Raw genomic sequence first — 22,882 nt, 5'->3', positions numbered from 1 at the left:
TTTATCATTGCACATAACACTCACATGCTACATGCATATCTAGGTTGCCACATAAGTACTTTTTTGTTAACTTACTGCATTGACTCATCAATACTGTATCAGAGCTTTTTATTGGGGGTTACAGATGATGAGAATTGATGATCATCTTTACCCCCACTCAGAATCAGTTTTTCAATACATTTTAAGTAAATAAAGCTTAGCAAAATAGACAGTGTTAAAAAAAAATTGGAACAGAGTAGATATTGAAAATGGTAAAAAAAAAAAAAAAAAAAAAAAAAAAACATGAAGCAACTGCCCTTACCAAATGAAATGCTATTAGTGCCACTGTATGGTAGAAGTGTCTGTGATAGGGTGTTGGATTATCAGATGTGCTTAATCATTGGGTGTCAGATTTTCAGATTGCTGTGTTATGCTTTAAGGCAGAGTTGATCCTTCATTAAAATAGATTTGAACTGTGTATCTCCATTTATGTATGATTTTTTTTAGTAAGTATGGCAGAAAATTTTTTAGGGAATTTGTAACAGCTTAAAATTTTTTTAGATGAACTGCATTGGCTAGAAGTATGTTAAAAAGATGAAGAAACCACTGGATATCTCATGAATGCATTAATATATACCAGTATTAGGATAGTATCTGCTAGTGTATATATATCCGGAATTTAAAGTTGAGCAGCATTTTAGCAGTATAGAGGAAGCTTAACATGAAGACAAATATTAGCAACTATTTGTCTCCCAATGCATATAACAAGATAATAACTGTCAGTAAAAATTCAGCCAATTCAACCACAAAAATATAAGATCTAATAACATAACATTCAAAAAATATTTGTAAGTATTTTCAGATCGATAAGGCTTTAGGAATTGGCTGGTAATATTTAATTTTAATATAAGTGAAGGGAAAAAAAAAGCATGTACTCCATCTGATTAATTTTCTTTTTATGCCTTTGGATGCATTGCCTTTACATAAGGAAGGACTAGCTACCTTTTGCCTGTTCCCATAGATGCTCTAAACATAGTATTAACTAGAGCAGTAAATTTTAAGAAACTTTACCTTTTTCATAATTCTTATGAGCAAAATGAATATGCTTTATATGTTTGTATTTTATTCCGTGTCCATGAAAGTGTTCTTCAGATACATGAAAAAAGTAAAATATATTGATACAGTAATGCTGAGTTCAAAATTTGGAAAGGGAAGCAGTATGAAACAAGTGTTAACACAAGATGTAATTATAGAACATGTACAAGTAAGCCATGAGGTCACTTTTATGAAAATATGCACAATTCTGTGATCTCAATTATCTGTCTATCATATTCCTTGAAATATATTTCCAAAAGAAACAAGAAATAATCACAAGAGATATATTTATGTCATGTGTTCTCATTTGTATAATTATAAAATATTATGCCCATCATTCCAAAATGAAATATTAAATAGTTTCAAAAAGATTAAAGATATGCAAATTCAGAAATGGTCTTTTTGCCAGTTTTGTGTTCTCTTGAAGACAGAAGAGCTTTTAATTATTTATTTATTTTTATGGCATCCATCAAATTAAAAAATTATTTATTTAGTATGGCAGCATGACTTTGGTTTTCCTTTCTTATCTGATTTTTGCAGATTTATCAGAGCATATTATGAGTTATTATGCTCATGATCTTTGTATTTAAAATACAATTAAACATTGGATCAAAAATTTTGTTCAGTTTTGAAGGCCGTTTGTTAAACAAAATGTTCATAAATTGAAACATTTTTCCCCATAGTAATTAATGTAAAATAAATTTAATTTTTTCCAGAACCACAGAAGATTATTTATTTACATTTTATAATAGTGCTTTGTGCATAAGTTCATAATTCAAAACCAATGGAAATCATTAAATATAAAACAAAAAAGATAAACACAATATTAAAGAGATAAAATAGATGAAAACCTATTTAATTCTACTTCATTTGTACAAAGGAAAGTGGTTAGTGTAAATGCAAAATGAAGAAGAAGATTTTATTATTTGAACGTGCTATCTTCATAAAAACATTAGCTAACTGCTGTCTTTAGGGGGATATCTTTTATCCTTTTGGGGGGGGGAACTATAAGTACCACTTGACTCTGCTTGACCCTTACTGGGTTTCTGTTTGAGTGAACATTTATGCACTGTGATTTGTTGTTACCATTTTGATTATATTTGTTGTTACCATGAGTTTGAAAATGTTTCTGATGTGAGGCATAACACTGTCATTGAAAATGCTTATGTAGTAGCTGCTGTTCCTTTATCAAAGTGGTATTATAACCTAAAAGCATTGCATCTTTACAAAAGTTTTGTGAATTAGAAAATTAAGATCATTGTTCTTTTTCCCTCTTCATCCGAAGACATTTATTTCTTCTAGAACCGCTTTTTATTGCTGCTCCTAAAGTTATAATTTTTCTTGTTGAGCTGACTTTAATGGTCTTTTAGTAATTTTCTGGCATCTTCATGGTTAATTCTCAATACTACAGTTTTTCATAGAGACACAATATGATAGTTAAGAAAAGAAAGCCCAAGTGTTAAATAGCTCAAAGTCTCTGCAGCCCAGTCTTGCTGTAATTACATCCAGGACAAAATCATGATCCTATAAGTTGCTTGTTGCCAGGCTTTGTTGGTGGGAGTTAAGCAATGGAAAATATTAAAATGTTTCTTGGAGCTGAAATCACAAAGGGTCTCTGATGGCAGTGATAGTTATGTGGCACAGGCTACATCAACATACCTTTGAAAATCATATGTTGTTGATTTAAGTATTCATAACTTGAGACAGGGTTCATTACCTGAGGCAATTTTTTCCCACATTGTTTGTTTGTGAAATAATCTGTTCATGATTTGAGGTTCCAATGTAGGGTAATTCTTGTCATGGTTGAGTACCTCTGTAAGGGACTAATATATTTGAAAGCATAAATAAACATTTGAATAGACCCTGATCTTTCTGAGATGACGACTTACAGTGAGAACCAAAATCATCTGAAATCATGGATGGTTATTTTACAGAAGGTTGAACATTTTGTTCACACCTAAACTGCTATAGTGAAAACCATCGCACACCTTTGGTGTAATAACTGGCAGGCCTACTCCTAGATGGTAGGCAAGGTATGCAACTACCTACAGCGGCAAAATTTGGGGGCAACAAAACCAACTGAACCACAATAAATAAATAAAAACCTCAAAAAATATATTCTGATTCCTTGAATATAGGAAAAAAAAAAAAAAAGAAGAAGAAGAAGAATAAAACAAAATTAAATACAACAAGCATTGACAGGCTTCTGGCCATTCCTATGTTTTGAGATGCACAGCAGATAAGCACATACAAGCTTCTAAAATCTGGGTAGTGGGTATACATATATGCTACTATGTGATGTGATATGAGAAATGTGCACCACCGCTGACAGGATTTAACAAGCTTTTCCTACCTTCTAATAAAAAAAGAGATTTAAAACCATACATTATTTATCTAATAATGTCCACTGGGTCAATTTGGATTGTGATAGTGATACAGTTTATGTAACATTTACAGTGTAGTGGATATGAAAGGTCCTTTTTTTTTTAGGTAAGTTAGTATTGTTTGTTGTACTTGCACCTTTAACATTCTAATTTCACTCAACAATTTTAAACACAGAATTAAAAAAAAAAAAAAAAAAAAAAAAAAAAAAAAATGAAGAACACATGTCAAAATATTGGCTGGTATATTCAGTATCAAAAGAGTCTGCTTTTGTTACAGACATTTTGGTAATTCAAAAGTGAATTAGTTTTAAAATTGAGAGTTGTAAAAATAGGAAAATTCTTGATGAAATATTAGGAACGGATGAAGACTCATAAACTCATGTAAATAATTTGAAATCATGGATAGAGTTGAAATAAAGGCTAGAAACTTGTATGGCAGTACATTCAACTGTACAAAGATTAATTAATTCTGAAATTAAATATTGGCATGAAGTAATTTTATGCGTAATGTCAGTTATTAAATTGCTTGGTAAAAGTTCTCTATTCTTTCAGGTACAAGTGACAAACTTTATGAACATGATAATGGAAATTTTCAAAAACTAATTCAATTGCTAGCTGAATTTGACTCAGTAATTGAGGAACATTTTTGTAGAATAATGAAAAAAAAAAAAAAAAAAAAAAAGACAGCAACATATTTAGGAAAAAACATTCAGAAAAAATTATTGGACTGTTACATGATAACATAAAGTCTTATGTTATAAAACAAATTTAAAGGGTGAAATATTATTTATTCTTGATTGAAAACATTCATGATGCTTTATTAAGTATTTATAAAAATGTAGAAATAGATAATATGATTCAAGATGAGATCAGTGGTTTATTGATCACTATAAAATAATTTGAAGTTTTAATGTTTGGTCGTCATTTGTTATAAAATTTTGAATCATATTAATCTGATAAGTAAGCTACTTCAATCAAAATTTGATTTATCCAAACACATTGATTTATCAAATAGTTCATTACTTTTTCAAAGAATAAGATTGGATGAATCCTCTGACAGCAAAGCTGAAAAATTGGCTAACAAAGTAAACATAGAAAAAAAACTTTGAATTGAATATAGCACTTCATTATTTTTTACATAAAAAATTAATTTTTCTTTTCATATGAATGTGTAGACAAACTTGTACAAGATTCAAAAGAGAAATTTAAAATAAATTTCTTTTCTTTACAGTAGATCAGGTGATCAGTGTACTGGAGCTGAGATTCAACCTATTGAATAGTCAGAATGACTGTTTTGAATTTTTATACGATATCCCTAAACTTAAAGACGTGTCTAAATAAATTACTGGTACACTGTAAAGTTCTCGAAAATGTCTTAATAGATAACGATTCCTCCAATCTTAATGCCTTAAAATTGGCTGACAAAATAGATCTTGTTTCTTCACTGTTAAAAAAAGAAAGAAGGTCCAGATAACATTCTTAAATTTGTAGTGATAGTGATAAGGAGGTCGCCTTGCACCCCTGCGCACCTGCTGATAAATACGGCAACCCTAGGTAGAATTACAGAGATTCCGGTTGATCGAGTAGTAGCATGCATATTCGAAGTCTCTAAATAAAGATAAATTTTTACTCTGTAATATGTCTTCTGAAAGTTCTTGATGAATACAGTGCGGACATTTAATGTAATATGGGCAACTAGAATCCTGTGGGATCTACAACCATTACTGCAAATTCATTACTTCCTGTACGATTGGGCCAAATTTAAGCATTGCTTTAAGAACCATGCCCATAATTGATGCTACGGGGAAAATATCTTTTTCTAAACTGATAATAATAATAAATTACTGAAGAACAAAGCCTACTCAAAATAATCTTAATGGGTTAGCCATATTAGCTATTGAACCTGAACTGAGTAATGAATTAGTTTTGAAAGAAGTTATTTGCAATTTTGCAGAAAAAAGCTCAAAAGAGGTTATTTTAATTTAGGTTTTAACTTAGTATATTGTACTAGTGTTCTTTATTTTTTGTTGTTTTAAAAGTAATTGTTTTAACTAGTTCCAAAGTTTGTGTTTTTAATTAAAAAAAAATTCGTAAATATTGTATGAGTGTTATTGTCTTAATTCAGCTAGATTAGACCATATTTTTTCTGGGCATAATGTTTATTTTATAAATATGTTTTGACTTTAAAGTTTTTGAAGCTGGGGGGAGGCACTTTCTGGCTTTGCCTATGGTGGCAAAAATGCTAGGGATGTCTTTGTGCGTGGTTTGCATAACATGCTTCAGAGGTCACCAGTCCTCATCAATTAGACATCACTGCATTAGATTCTTGGGCCTAATAGAGTGATGACTGAATTCAATGCACAGCATTTCTACTTGATCATTAATAATCTGTGATGCAGTATCCAAAGTTTATGAGCCAGAAAAATCATGCATTGTTGCATAAAACTTTTACTTTTTTTGTGATTGCAGAAATGTTTACAATATTCGTGTATTTGTGCCTTCATATTTGTTGCATTAGTCACATGTATTGATATCATTCTAAGCAAGTTCACTTGAAGTAACATGATGACTTTTGGATACATAGTGTTTTTAGTTTTCACACTGATGATGATTTTTTTTTTTTTTTTTTCTTTTTGTATTTTGTGTCTTCAATATTTTGTAATGATTTTGTCTTAAGTATACCTGTATTCTATATCTTAATAATTTTAACTTTATCATTATAGGGTTCCTGGAATAACCATTGCTACTGATGTAATTTGTGGCTTCCCAACTGAAACATCTGAGGTACAATAAATTGAGTTCAAGATTTATTTCTTGGGTTGACATGATGATTTCATATTTTCAGTAATGATGATATATGCAATCTATCATTTTATATATCTGGATGATGCCATCAAAATGCTGTTTTGAAATATGAAAGTAAATACAAATAATTAAGAATACATTAGTGAAAATGATGCCATTAATAGATTCAATAACCTATTAAATTTAAATTCCTTCCAATTTAAAAAACAAAGAGCAGGAGTGGCCCTTAAAAATGCTGCGTTTTTATGAGTCATTCAGCCATATATTCTCATGCTAAAAAATAAACTAACAGATAAGGTATAAATGTAAAAAGAGGAATTAAAACATACAATACACATAAGAGGTAGAGGTTGCATCGCCAAATGCAAACAGGCAACAAAATTAGTATAAATGCAATCCCCAAAACACACTAGAATGCCTTAAAAAGAAACATGCCAGATCTATCTAACTAGTTTGTAAGTACTGATAGTTCCATGTAATCCGGAATAGGCAAAGTGGAAAACATGAACTGAGGACACCATTTGCATGATGAAATGTGTTGGAGGACTGTTGGGATGTTGGAAGACAATCTGCTGTTGTGAGAGAGCTGAATGTGCATCTAGTGTCATCAGAAGGCTGTGGAATTGTTACCAGAAGGATCAAAACCCATGTAGAAAATGTGGGTCTAAATTCCGGAGGATTACTACTACAGCCAACGATCGCTTCCTGTTTCTGTGTGAAACAGGACACTGACAACACAACAGCTGGCATCACATCTCTTTGCTACTGCAGGATGTCTCTTATACTGCCCAACTGTATCATGTTGACTGCATGTAGTGGACTGTATACCTGACGACCTGTATTTTTGTATTCCTTTGTCCCCCATCACATGTCAGAGTGTGCTTGAATAGGTTCGCTGGTTGGATACCAGAGCAGTGAGGCCAAAAACTCTTTACAGACGAGTCCCAATTCAACTTGAGAATGATTCCCAAAGGGCAATGATATGGCGAGAACCAGGGACATGCTTTCGAACACCAAACATCATTGAAAGAGACCATTACAGAGAAGGAGGCATATTTGTATGGATTGGGATAACCTCTACATGATTCTATGACAGCTCTTCAATATTGCAACAAAATTTTACACTCTCTTGTGCATCCTTTTATCACTGCAATGGGTACCAATGCAGTATTTATGGATGGTAATCCCAGCCCACAATAAAGCACGAGTGGGTCGAAGTTATATGGAGAGTGAAACCATTCCACATCTGCCGGAGCCTGCTAGATCATCAGACCTGAATACCATAAAGCATTTGTGGGACATATTGGGACAACAGATGACACCCTCCAAGAGCTCTGAGATGCATTACTACAGGAATAGTCACCACTGCAGCAACAAGCGATCAAGACTTGCCTTGTCAAGCATGCATTTCAGCTAGGGAATACAATATCCCCTTTTATTAGTGTGATGTTTCCATTGCACATTCTTCTGGCCCATTTGTTCTTTCACAATGTGATGGTCATAAAACATGTGTTTTTTGTATGACTTTGCTTTATTGTTTGTTAGCTGTATGGTTTAGTAATACCATAGCAACCTCTTGGATCAGTTTCACATATATCCATTAAATAGTTTTTGTTTTATTCTGTGTTTTGCCTTTGCTGCTTATTTTGTGAGCAGGAGTGTACACTGGTGTGCAAAAATTAAGGACAAGACGTTTTTTTCAATACAACTTTGTACAAAAGCTTTCCAAATCAAAATAACGTAAGATCCCCAATACGTAAGGACATGAGTAATGTAAGCAACACTTACTAAAAGAGAAATCAGAGGGATAAAAAGAAGCTTTATTGAAAAAGTAGCATGGAGCGCAATGCGACTGAAGGCCGAAACATCCCTGTGATGGGTGTCCAGCAAGAAACATCCGGTCTTTAACAGGGGATATGATCTCCCCTGACTGCTAGGCAGGTTTCACAGTGTCTGCCTATGCTGAGAATGAGGGTGTCAATGAGTTGTTGAGGCATTGCTGCCCATTCGTCTTGCAGCGCCAATCGAAGCTCCGGAATCATTACTGGTGGTAAAGTACGAGCTGCCAAGCGTCTGCCTAGAAAATCCCATACATGCTTGAAGGGATTGAGATCTGGAGATCGTGCCGGCCAATCCATACGTTCAATAGCCTCACTCTCTAAGAGCTGTTCGGCAGCTACTGTGCGATGACATGGTGCATTGTCGTCCATGAAAAGGAACTGAGGACCCATAGCGCCTCTAAAAAGACGCACATATGGAAGAAGAATCTCGTTACAATAACTGGTCCTGTTGACTGAATCTGCGTCGAAGATGTGAAGGTCTGTACGACTACCAAGCATGATGCCTCCCCAAACGAGAACACCGCCACCTCCATACCTGTCCCTTTCAATGATGTTCGAGGGATGATTGCGGCTTCTCCGCTCTCTCCAGATGAGTATGCGATGAGAATCGCTACTCAGACTGAATCTGCTCTCGTCTGTAAAGAGTACTCGTCCCCATTCATTGTCTCTCCAATTCCGCTGTTCCCGGCACCATAGAGAACGCCTTCTCCGATGGGCAGGCGTTAGAGGTACACACCGTACAGGGCGTCGTGCAAACAGACCACCACCATGCAGTCTTCTGGCCACGGTAAAACGCGATATCGGTCGTCCAGTCGCCTGTGTCGTGTGTCTAGCGATTTCTCCCACTGTCTGCCGCCTGTTTCTTCTGGCCTGTAAGGCAATATACCGGTCATCTACGGGTGTGGTTCTCGTGGACGACCACTACTAAACCCCCGGATAGCTGTTCCTGTAGTTTGAAATTGTCTCCAAAGTCGTGAAACGATGCTGTGAGCAATTCTGAACTCTGCAGCCACACTTGTCACACTGCAGCCTTCCTCCAACTTCCCAATGATTCGACCTCGGGTAAAAGCATCCAGATGTCATCTAACAGATTGATTATTCGCCATTTCTCGCTGAGGCAGCAACTTGGTGTGATTTTAACTGCTATACAGCGTGCAATCTCTTTGCCAGAAATACTGATCTTACACCGACAACATGCTTTATACTACTCAGACACTCCCCCATTACGTCTACCTGCATATCTGCACATGTGCTACCGTACATCACCTTACTTAATCTCTTGATTGGTCTTTCTGTCCGCTCTGCCTCTTCGTTCAGCTGATATGCTAATTTTTCGACTTCGTCCTTAATTTTTGCACACCAGTGTACATTGTGAATGTCACGCAGCATGGCCAAAAATAATCAGCATTGTTAATAATATGCTCACAATGCTTCTGTGAGATAGCATGGGAACATTTTCTAATTGTATAGAAATTTTGTTGTTAAAAGTCGTATAGAAATTTTAGCTTCAAAGTGCCCTATTATAATTCAGTTGTTTGAGTATTAGTACTGTCTGCAGGATTGACAAAATTCTTTTGGGGATGATAATATCATTATTTGTTCAGTGTTTTATATGCCACCCCCCTGACAACTGAGCTGGGTATTACGTCTTGCTGAGTTATGGGTAGTAACATTGTTGTATCTTTTTGTTCAACAATGAAAAGCATAATTTTATAAAATGATTCCATTAATTTAATAACCCATGAAATTTTTAATTCCATTAATTGAAATTTCACTAGCTTCAGAATTCAATAATAATAGCATTATTAAAAAATTCATTAGTTTTCATATTAGAATGCATAAATGACTAAAACAAAATTTTAGTGGTACCATCTAAAAAATACTAATTATTTAAAAGTGATATCTTACATGCCACATCATTACTACACTTTCTTTTAAAAATATTTGGGCAAAAATGCTCATGAAATATGCACACAGCTGGAAAAAAAGTACTGACATTTACCTCTTTACAGTTCAGTTAAGTAGTCATTCTAACAAGACATCCATCAGAATATAATTAGTGCTGCCATCTGTTGGCAGAGAATTATTTAATATTCTCTTTTCCTATACTTATTAATGGTTATGTGAATTCCTTTAATAAAATATATTTATAAAGCATTATTTGTATAATTTTTAAATGAAATTTCAGTTTAATACAATGAAATAATCCTTTTTGATTATTATCCCTGAACTATGTGACAGAATTCTTAGGACTATGTGACAGAAATGTGTTACTGGTTTTTACAAAGTACAAATTGTTGTCAGCTTTAAATATATTTTAAAGATGTGCAACGTGAAGTGACTCTTATTATCTTGTTTAAAATATAATTTTAATGAAAACATTTCAAGAAATATGTTTTGATTATGTTAATGAAATGAAATTTTTTTAATTATGAAATACCAGAAGTTAAGTATTATACCAGATTTTTTATCAATGTATCAACAATTCCAAAACAGTGTGTTTTTAAACAATGTACACTGCTGGCCATTAAGTTAGGAGTTACAGCTCTTACATAACCTTGCCTATCTTCATTGTTATAGGAATAATTGGATATAATATTGAGGGATTGTTATCAGACAAATATACACCAACTAAAATCTCAGCACAGAAGAAGAAAACTTGAAAGACAGCTGAAAGAAATGGAAGATAAACTAGCTGTTGAATTATGCATGAACAGTAGGGCATGAAGACAAAATGATTAAATTTATAAGCAGTTTGGGGATTTACAGGGATGCAAAATTAGTAGAAACAGCTGCCACCCCTGGCAGCTAAAACGGCCCTTACCCGGTTTGGCATGGTGACGAACTGGGCTTGGATGACAGAAATGGGCAATTCATTCCATGCTGCTTCAAGTCTATGCTACACTTCACCAATTCGTATTAGCTGGAAAGGGGTGGCGGGCCAGTCTCTCAGCAACCCATGACCAGATGTTTTCAATGGGTAACAAATCTGGAGACCATGCAGGCCAGGGCAGCAGTCGAATACCCTGTGTATAGAGGAAGGTCAGAACACAACATGCAACATGTAGTTTTGTATTATTTTGTTGGAAGATGGTGTTTGGCAGGTCTCGAAGATAGGGCACAACCACTGGATGTAAGATGTCAGAAATGTACCAATCTCTATTCAATTTACTGTTGATCCAAACTAGAGATGTGTCATGTACCCAAAAGTTTCTCAAACCATCACACCAGGTGCAGGTGACATGCAGTCTCCTCGGAGCCTCCAGACAGTATACAGCCATCAGAATACTGCATGCAGAACCAGGACTCATCTAAAAAGACAACACTGTGCTACTTCTGTACCCAGCTCTAGTGTTCAGCACACCAGAGTCGCCGTCTCTATGTTGCATTGTCAAGGGAAGCCAAAGTAATGGTCGCTGATAATCCATGCTGCTGCAAACGTTGATGCATTGTACAAGCGGATAGTGTACATGCTGCAAACATGCTGATTTCTTGACTAATGTTCTGGGAAGCGGTTCATCAGTTTTGCAGGGCTGATCTCACAATATATCTGTCTAAGGCAATAGTCATGCTGAGATCCTGCATGCCATTCAGTATGATCATCAGCAATCCATTGATTCCCTATTTGCATGTTGGGTGGTTGGATGTCGACCAGTATGACTGGCGATATCACGGAACAATAATCTATGCTTTCGATAGACAACATTCCTGCTTCTATCGAATTTTAAAACTTGCTGGTAAACATTTCTTCTTATTATTTGAGTCATAACACAATATTCTGAACAAACTCTGACTTTACAAAGTGCTTTCCAAATGAGAAATCCACTACACAACTTTTCTTTTATGCAGCGCTTCAGATGCCATTTCTCCCTCCTGCATTGTCTAAATGCACTGAAATAGTAATCATTTGCATATTCCAATCTCTTCTTCCTGTCATGTAACTTTGATGCTCATCAGATCATTCCTGTCTGTTGTTGTAATTTTAATGGCCAGCAGTGTATTCTGATTTCTTAATTGCTTTAATTTTTTTACAAAATTTTGAAAAATTATACAACTTTTCAAAGGAATTAAAAAAGAAAAGTTGTATTTCTGGGGAGTAGAAACCATAATTATCTTTGAAATTAAAAAAAAATAGGAGAAAAGGTATTGTGTAACAAAATTTTAATATTTTTATTAATTTATAAACAAATTAAGATCCATATCACTATTAAAATGTGGATATTTAGGTAAAGGATTTAAATCTTATCATATTGTACTGTATGAGATAATCTTAACCCTATAAGCAGCCATATATATGTTTGTCCTAAGATAGTTTTCTTAACATCTTTAAGAAAGCATAAATATGTGCATTTTGAAATATGCCCAAGAAATTAAGGAAATTAAATATAAACATGAAGTACCAAAGGCATTTTTGCATTAAAATCAGGAAAATGCCTCTTTCATTGCAGTTTTGAGAAATATGTGAGTGAAACCTTTGACTAGTTGAAGGGTTAATCAGTGGGGAGCAATAAAAATTTTAATTAAATGCTTTATTTCATCTGATAAAAACAAAATATCAAATTCTAATTAAATGTTGTACTTTTCACAAAAATAGAAACTACAAATAATTATTCATGAACAAGAAGAAATTTTAAAGAAAAATGTTAAAGTATCACAGAAATTACATAAAGTAATGAGTAAATTAACTATGTGGCACTGTTTATTCCAGAAGCTGCTACACACTTTTTTCTTCTTTTTTCATGACAGTTGATCTTTTAGGAAGTTATAAGGCCAAATGATGATTTTTTAAAAAATACTTTTATGTAAGGTTTTTCTTTTATTTAAGGAGATTGTCATTAAATCTCAAATGTATTATACAGTTAGCTTGAAAGTAGAAATAGCGTGGACAGTGACAAATGGTAAAAATGGCTAAAGACTGGTAGTTCTCCTCTGGTTTGAACCCAGGTAAATGGGCTAGTTTCGTGGTTTTCCTTATATGTAACATGAATTTGAACTAATTTCTGTTAAAAAGACATCCCATATTTTAAGAAGCTAGCTCTCCTATGCTCTACCATAATCAAATAACATACATTTTGGAAATATTGTGCATTATGCTAAAAGGTCCTTCAACTTCAGCACTACTAACTTTGTTAACAGTCTCCATAGCTTTTTTAACACTATTAGATATTTCATTATGCAGTTTTTCCATTAAAAACACACAATGAAATCCTGAAAATCATTTATTATTATATCATGCTGTTGTATGAAATTTAATGTATGTATTATTTTTTTTTCTCACCACAGACATGTTACTTTTCATGTTCCATGGCTCTGGACAGCAGACATTTAAAACTGCTTTTAATTCTTTATTGTTGAGTTCTTTACCTTTTTTTATTTTATAATTATTTTGCTTCAGTAATTTATTTTTCCCTTATTTATTTATTTATTTGTTTTTTTTTTTTTCAAAACTTTTTAATAATTTTTCTAATTGTAATTTATGAAATTTAATCTTGCTTTTAGTTCTTCAGATTTCTTTGATTATAAAATAGCATTAATTTTAGATTTATATTAGTCTTGATAATGTTTTAAATTATTAAAACCATTTATTTTTATTATGATTAAAGAGTTAGCTTTTATAATGCTTATATTGTGTCTTTGTAAAGTTCTGACACATATGATATTTCAGAAAGACTAATATAAGTATGATCATGACATGCAAGACATGCATTTTTCTTGGAATAAACAAATAAACAAGAAAAAAGGGACTCCCAAATTAGAGGCTTATGGAACCTGCTGTTGTTACTGGTCTTAATCCATGGCAAAGGAGCTTGCATTTTTTATATTATTTCACAGGGGGGGGGATTAAGGAGTCTATTACAAGTTGTAAAGTTTTCAAAAAAATACTGAATAACAAATTTATTTTTCATTTTCCATAAATTATACATAGTAAATAGTGATTTTTTCATTCTTTTTCTTTATTTTTAATTTGTAAAATATTATTTTAAGTAATATAATTTTGGTATTAAAGAAGATTTATATGTCAAAGAGAATGAATGGTCTTTTAACAAAATAATTTATGAAGATGAAACCTAATTACGTGTACCCTTCATAAGCAGCACATTATATTGCTTAAAATTCTGAAATTAGAAAATCAACTTTGAGTTCGAAGTTACTTAATGAAAATTGTGACATTTTATGTTAATTCTGAAAAATGATTTAAATGACAGTTCGTCTAAGCATAACTGTTTCCAAAATTTTCTTTTTAGGATTTTGAAGAAACAATGAATTTAGTGAAAGAATATCATTTCCCAGTTTTGTACATTAATCAGTTTTACCCTCGCCCAGGAACTCCTGCTGCCCTTATGAAAAGAGTGCCAGGAAAAGAAGTAATGCATTTTTATTGTGTTTATCTACAATATATTAATATTCACTAAAGTAAATATTACACATTTTTTAGGATATAAATTTTAAAATTATTAATTTAAATTTATTATTACTTATAAAATTTTGATTTATTATTGCCTATAATAAATATCGTTATATTTTTGTTGTGTAATTTCTGTAAATTTCTGTTGTTATAACATTTATTATATGTAGTCAATAAAACCATTCCTAATCATAAATAAATTGTAAACCATAAGAATCATCTATCATTACATTAGTAATAAATAGTAAAATTTAATATTGCTTATTGTTCACATGCATAAAGTTAAATTTTTTAATGAAGAAGTCTGCTTCTGCTAAATTTATAATCTTCAAAAGTTATGTATAAGAAATAGTGATTCTGCAAAGTAAGTTCTCATAAAACTATACCTTATCCCTTATTTTTTACAGGTGAAAAAACGTACAAAAATGTTAAGTGATTATTTTCAGTCCTATACTTGTTATGATAAGAATGTTGGAAGTATTCAAGAAGTACTTGTAACAGAAATTTCACATGATAAATTGCATTTTGTAGGTCATAACAAGTTCTATGAACAAGTAAGTTACTTTTCTGAATTTATATTTATTTTCTCAGTCAAAATTCTTATATATTTATTTGATGCAAATTAAACAAATAAAATTTTTAAGCGTGTTATAGTTCTTTGTTGCCAAATAAAATATTAAATATAGTCTGTATATAAAAATATTTTTTTGTTATTATAATAAAATATAAATGTCAAATATAGCTACAAAAAATTTAACTGTACCAGTAACAAAAAAAATAATTGTTGTACTTTATATGTATGCATATTAAAATTTCTATACAGTGTGATTACAAAATATTAGGCAAAAATGTAAGGGCTGGTGAAGAAGACTGAAAAAAGTAGATTTTATAATGGAATGTATTTGCAGAAATAGCACATTGAGGTAGACAGAATGCTGTCCAGCAGTAGGTAAAAATAATCTGCTGACATAAATCATTCTTGTGTTGCTGCATTATGTTGCAAGTTGGTTAATGCTAGAGCCTGCCATTATTTTCAAGAGCATTAGTTATATAAGATTCTGTGAATAAGATCTTCGTTTTGGAAAAATTTATATTGGTCGAAACTTTTCGCAAGAATCTGTATATCAAATTTCATTGCTTAATTTATTAACATCACAAAACGTTTTCTGAATTGGAAATTTCATTTTTAGTTATACACAGATTTAAATATTTTCCTCTTTAATTTGTGTATGATCCTTGAATTTTCAGGAAGCATTATCTCAGATTTGAAAAGCAAGTATTTACTTCAGTTTTTATGTTATGGGAGTCATACTTGTGTTTTTATATTTTTTAGTATGAACTGTATGAACCTGGAATTTTTTAATATGAATTGTATAGATCTGGGAAACATGCAAAAAATTACATTTGGTAAATTTTACGGAAATTTTTTCCTTTTCTAATGATGAAACTAGCCACCAGTATGCCACTAATTATCAGCTTCTTCAGATTATCCTTGAAAGTGCTGTGTTTATGTATGATTCATCTTCATCAAAGCTTTGAGAATCAGATTTGATTTACCAACTTTTTTTTTTTTCCTTCAGATATTTGCATTCTATCACCGTTTAGCTTAAGAGAGCTCCTCCTGACTCATGCGCCATTTGTGTTTATCCACACAGTGATGACATAACTGTTTATTATGTATGTATATATATGTCTGACTTCTTACTTCTTCGCTTTTCTCTGCTGTACGAAACTAGCTAATCTCTGTCATTAAAAATGTTCATTAATATTACAATCTGTTTAGGCCCATTTATTTTTTCAATGGTCATGGAACCCAGGAACGTTTCAACTGTGCCTAAGTAGTAAAATATTTTTTTTAAAATGAACATTTTCAAGTTTTCAAGCATTTAACTCTTAAGCCTAATCCAGTGCAAGAACTGTTAAGCCTAATCAATGCTAAGAACTGATCAGCGTTCAATTAAGCCTATTTTTATATCCCTCAATCTTGTTTTTGGCTGTGAGAGACTGTATTACATTATTTCGCATTTAACGACTACAGAAAAGCTCGGGAAAGATAATTTTGACAGCTGGAAGTTACGAATAGAAGCTGTATTGATTAAAAACGACCATTGAGATTATGTAACCGGTAAAGAGCTAAAACCTGCTGAAGGAACCGAAGATGAAAAGAAATGGCTCCAAGCTGATCAAAAAGCTTGTGCAGATATAATTCTTGCTATTAATCCTAGTGAATTGTGTCATATAAAGCATTATGTGACATCCAATGCTGTGTGGAATAAACTCAAATCTGTATATGAATTGAAAGGACTGCGAAAAAAGGCTACCTTGTTAAACCAGCTTTTCTTTAGAAAAATGGCAGAAAGCAAAACGATGTCTGAATATTTGTACAATTTCTTCAAAATAGTTGATAAGCTTAAACAAATGGAAATTGACGTAGAAGGGAAATCAAGGTTCTATGATGGCTTCTAATTATGAAGAGCAGATTAGTTTAGCAGTAAACAATGCTTATCAGAACACTTCCTCATGGTGCTTAGATAGTGGCTGTACATCTCGCATGTGCAATGACAAAAGTTTATTTTCAGAATTTCACCCTCAAACGAATTCAACCATAAAGCTAGTAGTTGACAAAACAGCAAACATTACAGGAACTGGAACTGTCCTTATAACAGTACCTAATGGAAATAAGACAATTAAACTTACACTCAAAAATGTGTTCAATATTATAGCTACCGCAAATAATCGTTCAGTGATTTTTACAGAACAGCATGCTAGAATAATAGAACCAAGTGGATATACACTGGTGCAGGCTATTCCTTATGGTGATCTTTATTACATATATCCAAGCACTGAAATGGCTGCAATAGCACAGGTAAGTGGTTTTGTAAAGTGGCATCATTTAAATGAGTCTGATTTGAAAAGCCTTGTCTGATAATATGGTTAGAAATTTAAATTTCAATAACACTGATTCTCTAAAAAACTGCAAAGTCTGTATCCAATGTAAACAACCTGTGCAGGCTTTTAAAAAAGAATCAAAATTTCAAAGTAATGAATTACTGAACTTGATTCTCTCAGATTTGTGTGGACCTATGAGAGTCCCATCCCATGCTGGTTTGCATTATTTTTGTTACCTTTATAGATGACAAATCACATTATGTCGAAGTCAGTTTTCTTAAAATTAAACACGAAATGAAAAATCATTCATTAAATATAAAGCTGTGGTTGAAAATCGTCTAGGAAAGAAAATAAGAATTCTTCGGACTGATAACGGTCTCAAATATCATGGAAAAGAATTTTATAAATATATTCAAGAATGCGAGATTAAATGAGAATTCTCTGCACCTGTGACTTCACAACAGAATTCAAGAGCTGAACGCATGAATTGCACTTTAACTGAAATGGCGAGATGTTTGTTACTACAAAGAAGTCTTCCCCAATCCTTTTGGGCTGAAGCCTTGAATTATGCTGTTTATATTTGTAATTGTTGCCCGAATCGAAGCCTGGGAGTAAACAAAACACCATATGAGTTATTTTTTGGCATCATGGCAACGGTATCTCACTTTAAAGTATTCAGACAGAAATGTTTTGTACTTAATAAAAGGTCTAAAGGGAAATTTGATCCTAGATTAGAAGAACATATCTTTGTTGTATACTCAAATGAATCAAAAGCATACAGGGTGTGGAATAAAAGTTCCAGAAAAATTGTTATAAGCCGAGATGTTAGATTCATTGATGAATTTGAAAACTGTATTAATTATAATAAAGATTTAAAAGTTTTATTTCTCGAAAATATTCCTGATAAAAAGAAGGAAGAACCTTTGAATGTAAAGCAAATATCAACTGATGAAATAATAGAAGACCCCTCAAATATGGCAGAAGCATCTGATAATGAAGATTCTGATTCCGAAGCAATACCTTAAATGCAGATTAAAAGGGGGCCAGGTCGTTCAAAGAAAATCAAGACTGGGAAGCCAGGAAGACCGAAAAAGGACTACCGGAATATAAACATAAAAAAGGGAAGAAGCACAAATTGCTGGAGAAGGAACACAATTAAAAGAAGCATTAAATGGAAGTTATGCTGAAGAATGACATAAGGCTATGCAAAGTGAGTATGATGCACTTGTAAAAATGATGCATGGAAATTACTAAAGCGACCACAGAACAAAAAGGTAATAGGATGTCGCTGGGTTCATAGAACAAAATGTAATGCAGATGGAACAGTTCAAAAGAGAAAAGCTCGATTGGTTACTAGAGGATTTGCACAGAAACCTGGAATCGATTTCAATGAAACTACGCTCCAGTAGCCAAAGCAAGCTCTATAAGAACTGTGATTGCATACAGTGCTAAACAAGATCTTATTTTATATCAACTAGATTTTGTTATGGCTTATGTTAACAGAGATTTAAAAGAAGAAATTTTCATGGAACAAGCTAAAATAATTCTGATTATGTTTATGCCCTGCAAAAGTCTCTTTATGCTTTGAAACAAAGTGGACATTAGTGATATGAAAAATTAGACCAAAAAAAAAAAAAAAAACTTTACAATTAGACAAGTGTGTTTATAGTATGAAAACATCTCAAGGTGAGTCAATTTTAATTTTATATGTGGATGAATTAACAATAGCAACAAATAGCTGTGATTTATATTTCATGTTAAAGATTTAGGCAGACTTCATTATTGTCTTGGAATAGAATTTAATCAAGATGTAAATAATAATTCTATTAGTTTATCTCAGCAGAAATATGTTGATAACATTCTATGAAGGTTTAATATTCAAGATGCAAAACTAGTAGCAACTCCTTTAGATCCTAGTGTAAAATTAAGTAAAGAAATGTGTCCTTCTGAAACTGAAAAGGGAGAAATGAATAATGTACCTTATCACCACCTAATTGGTTCGCTTATGTATCTTTTTGTGTTTACTAGGCTGGATATTACATATGCCAGTTACCTGAGCCAATTTAATAACAATCTTGGAGAATTACACTGGTTGGCTAAAAGTGAGTTCTTCAATACTTAAAAAGAGCTAAAAATTATTGTCTAAAATTTTGAAAAACTGAAAAAGCACTTAGTGGATATACCGATGCTGAGTGGGTGTCAGATGTTAATAATAGAAAATCCTATACTTATTCAAGCTTGCTGTAAATCCAATAACACGGGAATCACAAAAGCAACAAACTGTTGCATTATCAAGCACTGAAGCAGAGTACAAGAGAGTGCCAAAGAAGCAGTTTATTTATGCCGTTTTCTTAAAGAATTAAATTTTAATGCTGATTATCCAACGATTTTATATTGTGATAATCAAGGTGTACAGAAGCTTATGAAAAATGCTGTTTACCACTTATGCACTAAACACATAGACATTAGACATAATTTCATATGCAAAATTTATGAAAGAAATGAAATAGACATTAAATATGTGGCAACAGAGAAAATGCCTGCTGATGAACTGGCAAAAACACTGATTGCTTCGAAACATTCTAAGTGCTGTAAATTAATTGGAATAACTGTGAATGATTAATGTTTATTTTTTTTAGACCACCAAATGTTGAAATGGGGATTGTTGTATCATAAATTATAATATGGCGTTTACCTTAAGAGCACTTCTCCTGATGCATGTGCCATTCGCGTTTATCCGTGTGGTGATGACGTAACTGTTTATTACGTATGTATGTATGCCTTCTTACTTCTTCGCTTCTCTCTGCTGTACGAAACTATGTTTAAGCCCATTTATTTCTTCAGAAAAGAATTTTCACACAAGTAATTTATTATTAATTTTTAAAGTCTAAAATATGTCACTAATATTCTAATAAAGTTTTATTACTTTAGAAAATCATAATCTCATAATGATACAAAAAAAATCATTCAACTATTTTTCATTTTTTTATAATTGAAATAATATTATAAGTTGACTGTATGCCAGCACTAAACCCTGCCAGTGTTTTCTAGAACACAAACTAAAGTTTTCCAAAGGAAAATGATAGATTAAAGAATAAGGTAAAACTGTGTTAACAGTTGTCAGCAAAGCATGATTAACCACCATTTTTAATTGCAGATATTAGAAGATATTATTCCGGTAAGTAATTTCTTGGTCTCTAGGCTTTTATTTGTAATTACTTGTGTTAGAGATAAATGAGAAAGAGTTAATGCCTCCTGAGGGAGTCACTTAATTTCATTTAATCATCAATAATTATTTTTATAATCTTATAAAATTATTATTAAGTTTTTATGTTATAATCTTACAAATTTTAAGCTATTTTTTCTGACATCACAATAGAGTTTTCACACTTGTTACATTTTTACACTAATTAGTCTCGGCTTAAAAATAAAATATTTTGATAAATTTAATTAATCTTAGCTGCTTTACCACTAGCTTTTAGATTTGAAAGTCCAATTTTAACTCATTATTGCATATTATGTTGCATGTATTCTTATTTCCAAATCTTACTTGATACAACTGCTTGCAGTTTTTATACTTTTATCATTGTTAAATATTTTATTTCTTATTTTGTTTTAATAAAAGGTATTGGTCCCAAAGAATGAAGAGTTCATGGGAAAATTTATTACTGTTCACATAAAGAAAGCAGGCAAACATTTCATGGTTGGTGAACCCATTTCTCAAGAAGTTTCTCACAGACTCAAAAACTGGAAAAATTCTAAATATGTCATTTTATTATGCATTTTAGTTATAATTTTAGCTGTTTTTATTGGACTATTACAAAATAAAATGTTATTTTAAGTACATGTCTGTTAATACATGAAAGCATATGCATATTGATGACATGGCAGTAACATTCAAATTGTTTTCTGCTGATTTGGGATTCCAACCAACTCTGCTAAGGGTTCCAAAAGTCAATCAAAATTCTTGAATATCATGCTTATTGTAAAACTAAGCATTTAAAATCATCTGTGATATGTGATTGCAAAGCAAAAATGCAATAATAGAAAGATTATCCTAAATCTTGTATACGAGGAAAAGAATGCAGAAACCCCCATTCAGAAGACAGAACTTGAGAAGGGTTTTAAATATTGACACGAAACAATCCATTAGGATCAAAATAGATTCTTAAAAGTAGATGTAAGCATGCCACCCAACCGGGATAGTGGTTAGCGGCGTTGACTGCCGTACCGAAGGGCCCGGTTTTGAATCTTGGAGAAGACATGGATGTTTGTAAATGTATAGTGTCTGCACGGCATGGGGGCACTCGAAATACACGGCGAGGCAAAAGTTCTCTCGAAAGGTTTGTGGTAGGAAAAGAGAGGTGGGAGACCCTCGGACCTGTTCCTCCATAATGCTCCATCAAAATTGGGGGCAAAACTTAGCTAAATCGTACTATTAATGCTCCATCAAAATTGGGGGCAAAACTTAGCTAAGTCGTACTATTACTTGTAAGGTGCTCAAGGCTGTTGCCAACGACAGGCGTATCTTGCACTCCTTGCCATGAGGAATTTCGGGAGCATGGGCTGACTGTAGGTCACATAGTGAGCATTAGTCAACAACAACAACATGTTATAAAAATGTAATACTGCAAGCAAAGTGCAATAGTATACTGAACACATTGGATACCAAATATATTGCTGAACACTACTTATTATCTTAAAATTAAAAAAATATATATATTAATTTAGATATATAATAAGTTTGCACTGAATAAACTGTTGTTTGCAGCATTGTTTACGACAAGGTTCAAACTGCGATTACAAAAGAGCACAAAAAATGCTCTAAGGTTGATAGCTAGGGATATATCCAAAATACACATTTGCATGCCACTATGTTGTTGACAAAGATATAGCTTAGAGTTTCAACCGGCAATGCTACATTTCCTCCAAAAGTTTGCAAAAACTGCAGTTCATGCATAAGATCTATTTACTGTTTATATGGCTTTGATTTTTATCAGTTAATGCTTTTTGAAGCTTTTGATATAAGTTAAGCTGATCTTGTAAATCTATGTGAACGAAAATATGTGATGCAGATGCTTATGTAAGGGTACAGGCCAGCACCGTAGACGCGCTTGACAAATTTCTTAGTCCTTGTTTTGTGTCTACTGTTGCAATGGTAGTAATTTGTGCAACGTTTATTTATTTTTTTTTTTTTTTTGTGACTGCTTCTTGTTATTGAAATTCTACATAAAAACGGTAAGTTACATATTACGTTAAACTTAGAACAGCTTTTTAATTCAGAAAAGCGACGATTTGAGCATAATTACTCGAAAAATGTTTTTTTTTTTTACATGAACCATTTGTGTATTAAACTAAAAATTATTATCTTTCCAAAAGAAAAGATTCACATGTTTATGAAGGATCCATCGAATTTAAAATATACCTATTTGAGGTTTGAAGAAGTAAAAATATACAAGGTATTCTGAAATCAAAAATTAGAC

The 22,882-nt window shown here is 32.4% G+C and overlaps 1 protein-coding gene across 4 annotated transcripts in view; it reads left to right on the top strand.

The window, feature by feature from the left end:
• Positions 1-22,882, top strand: part of LOC118205149 (threonylcarbamoyladenosine tRNA methylthiotransferase) — a 73,936-nt gene that overhangs the window by 47,421 nt on the left and 3,633 nt on the right. For 2 of the 4 annotated variants that reach the window (XM_035377437.2, XM_035377438.2), the window contains exons 9-12: positions 6,182-6,242; positions 14,350-14,469; positions 14,918-15,064; positions 21,025-21,243. In XM_035377437.2, the coding sequence (XP_035233328.1) occupies positions 6,182-6,242; positions 14,350-14,469; positions 14,918-15,064; positions 21,025-21,240 (544 nt within the window). In that variant the 3' untranslated portion in view covers positions 21,241-21,243. Of the gene's footprint in view, positions 1-6,181; positions 6,243-14,349; positions 14,470-14,917; positions 15,065-21,024; positions 21,244-22,882 lie in introns of those variants that run through there. The other 2 variants (XM_085813228.1, XM_085813227.1) reach the window with 1 other exon arrangement.

This window comes from Stegodyphus dumicola, chromosome 3 (genome assembly GCF_044657685.1).
Source record: "Stegodyphus dumicola isolate Sdum_Otavi_A_Nest chromosome 3, ASM4465768v1".
Lineage (NCBI taxonomy): Eukaryota > Metazoa > Arthropoda > Arachnida > Araneae > Eresidae > Stegodyphus > Stegodyphus dumicola.
The sequence above is the reverse complement of the archived record's forward strand: the minus strand, read 5'-3'. Positions and strand labels throughout refer to the sequence as shown.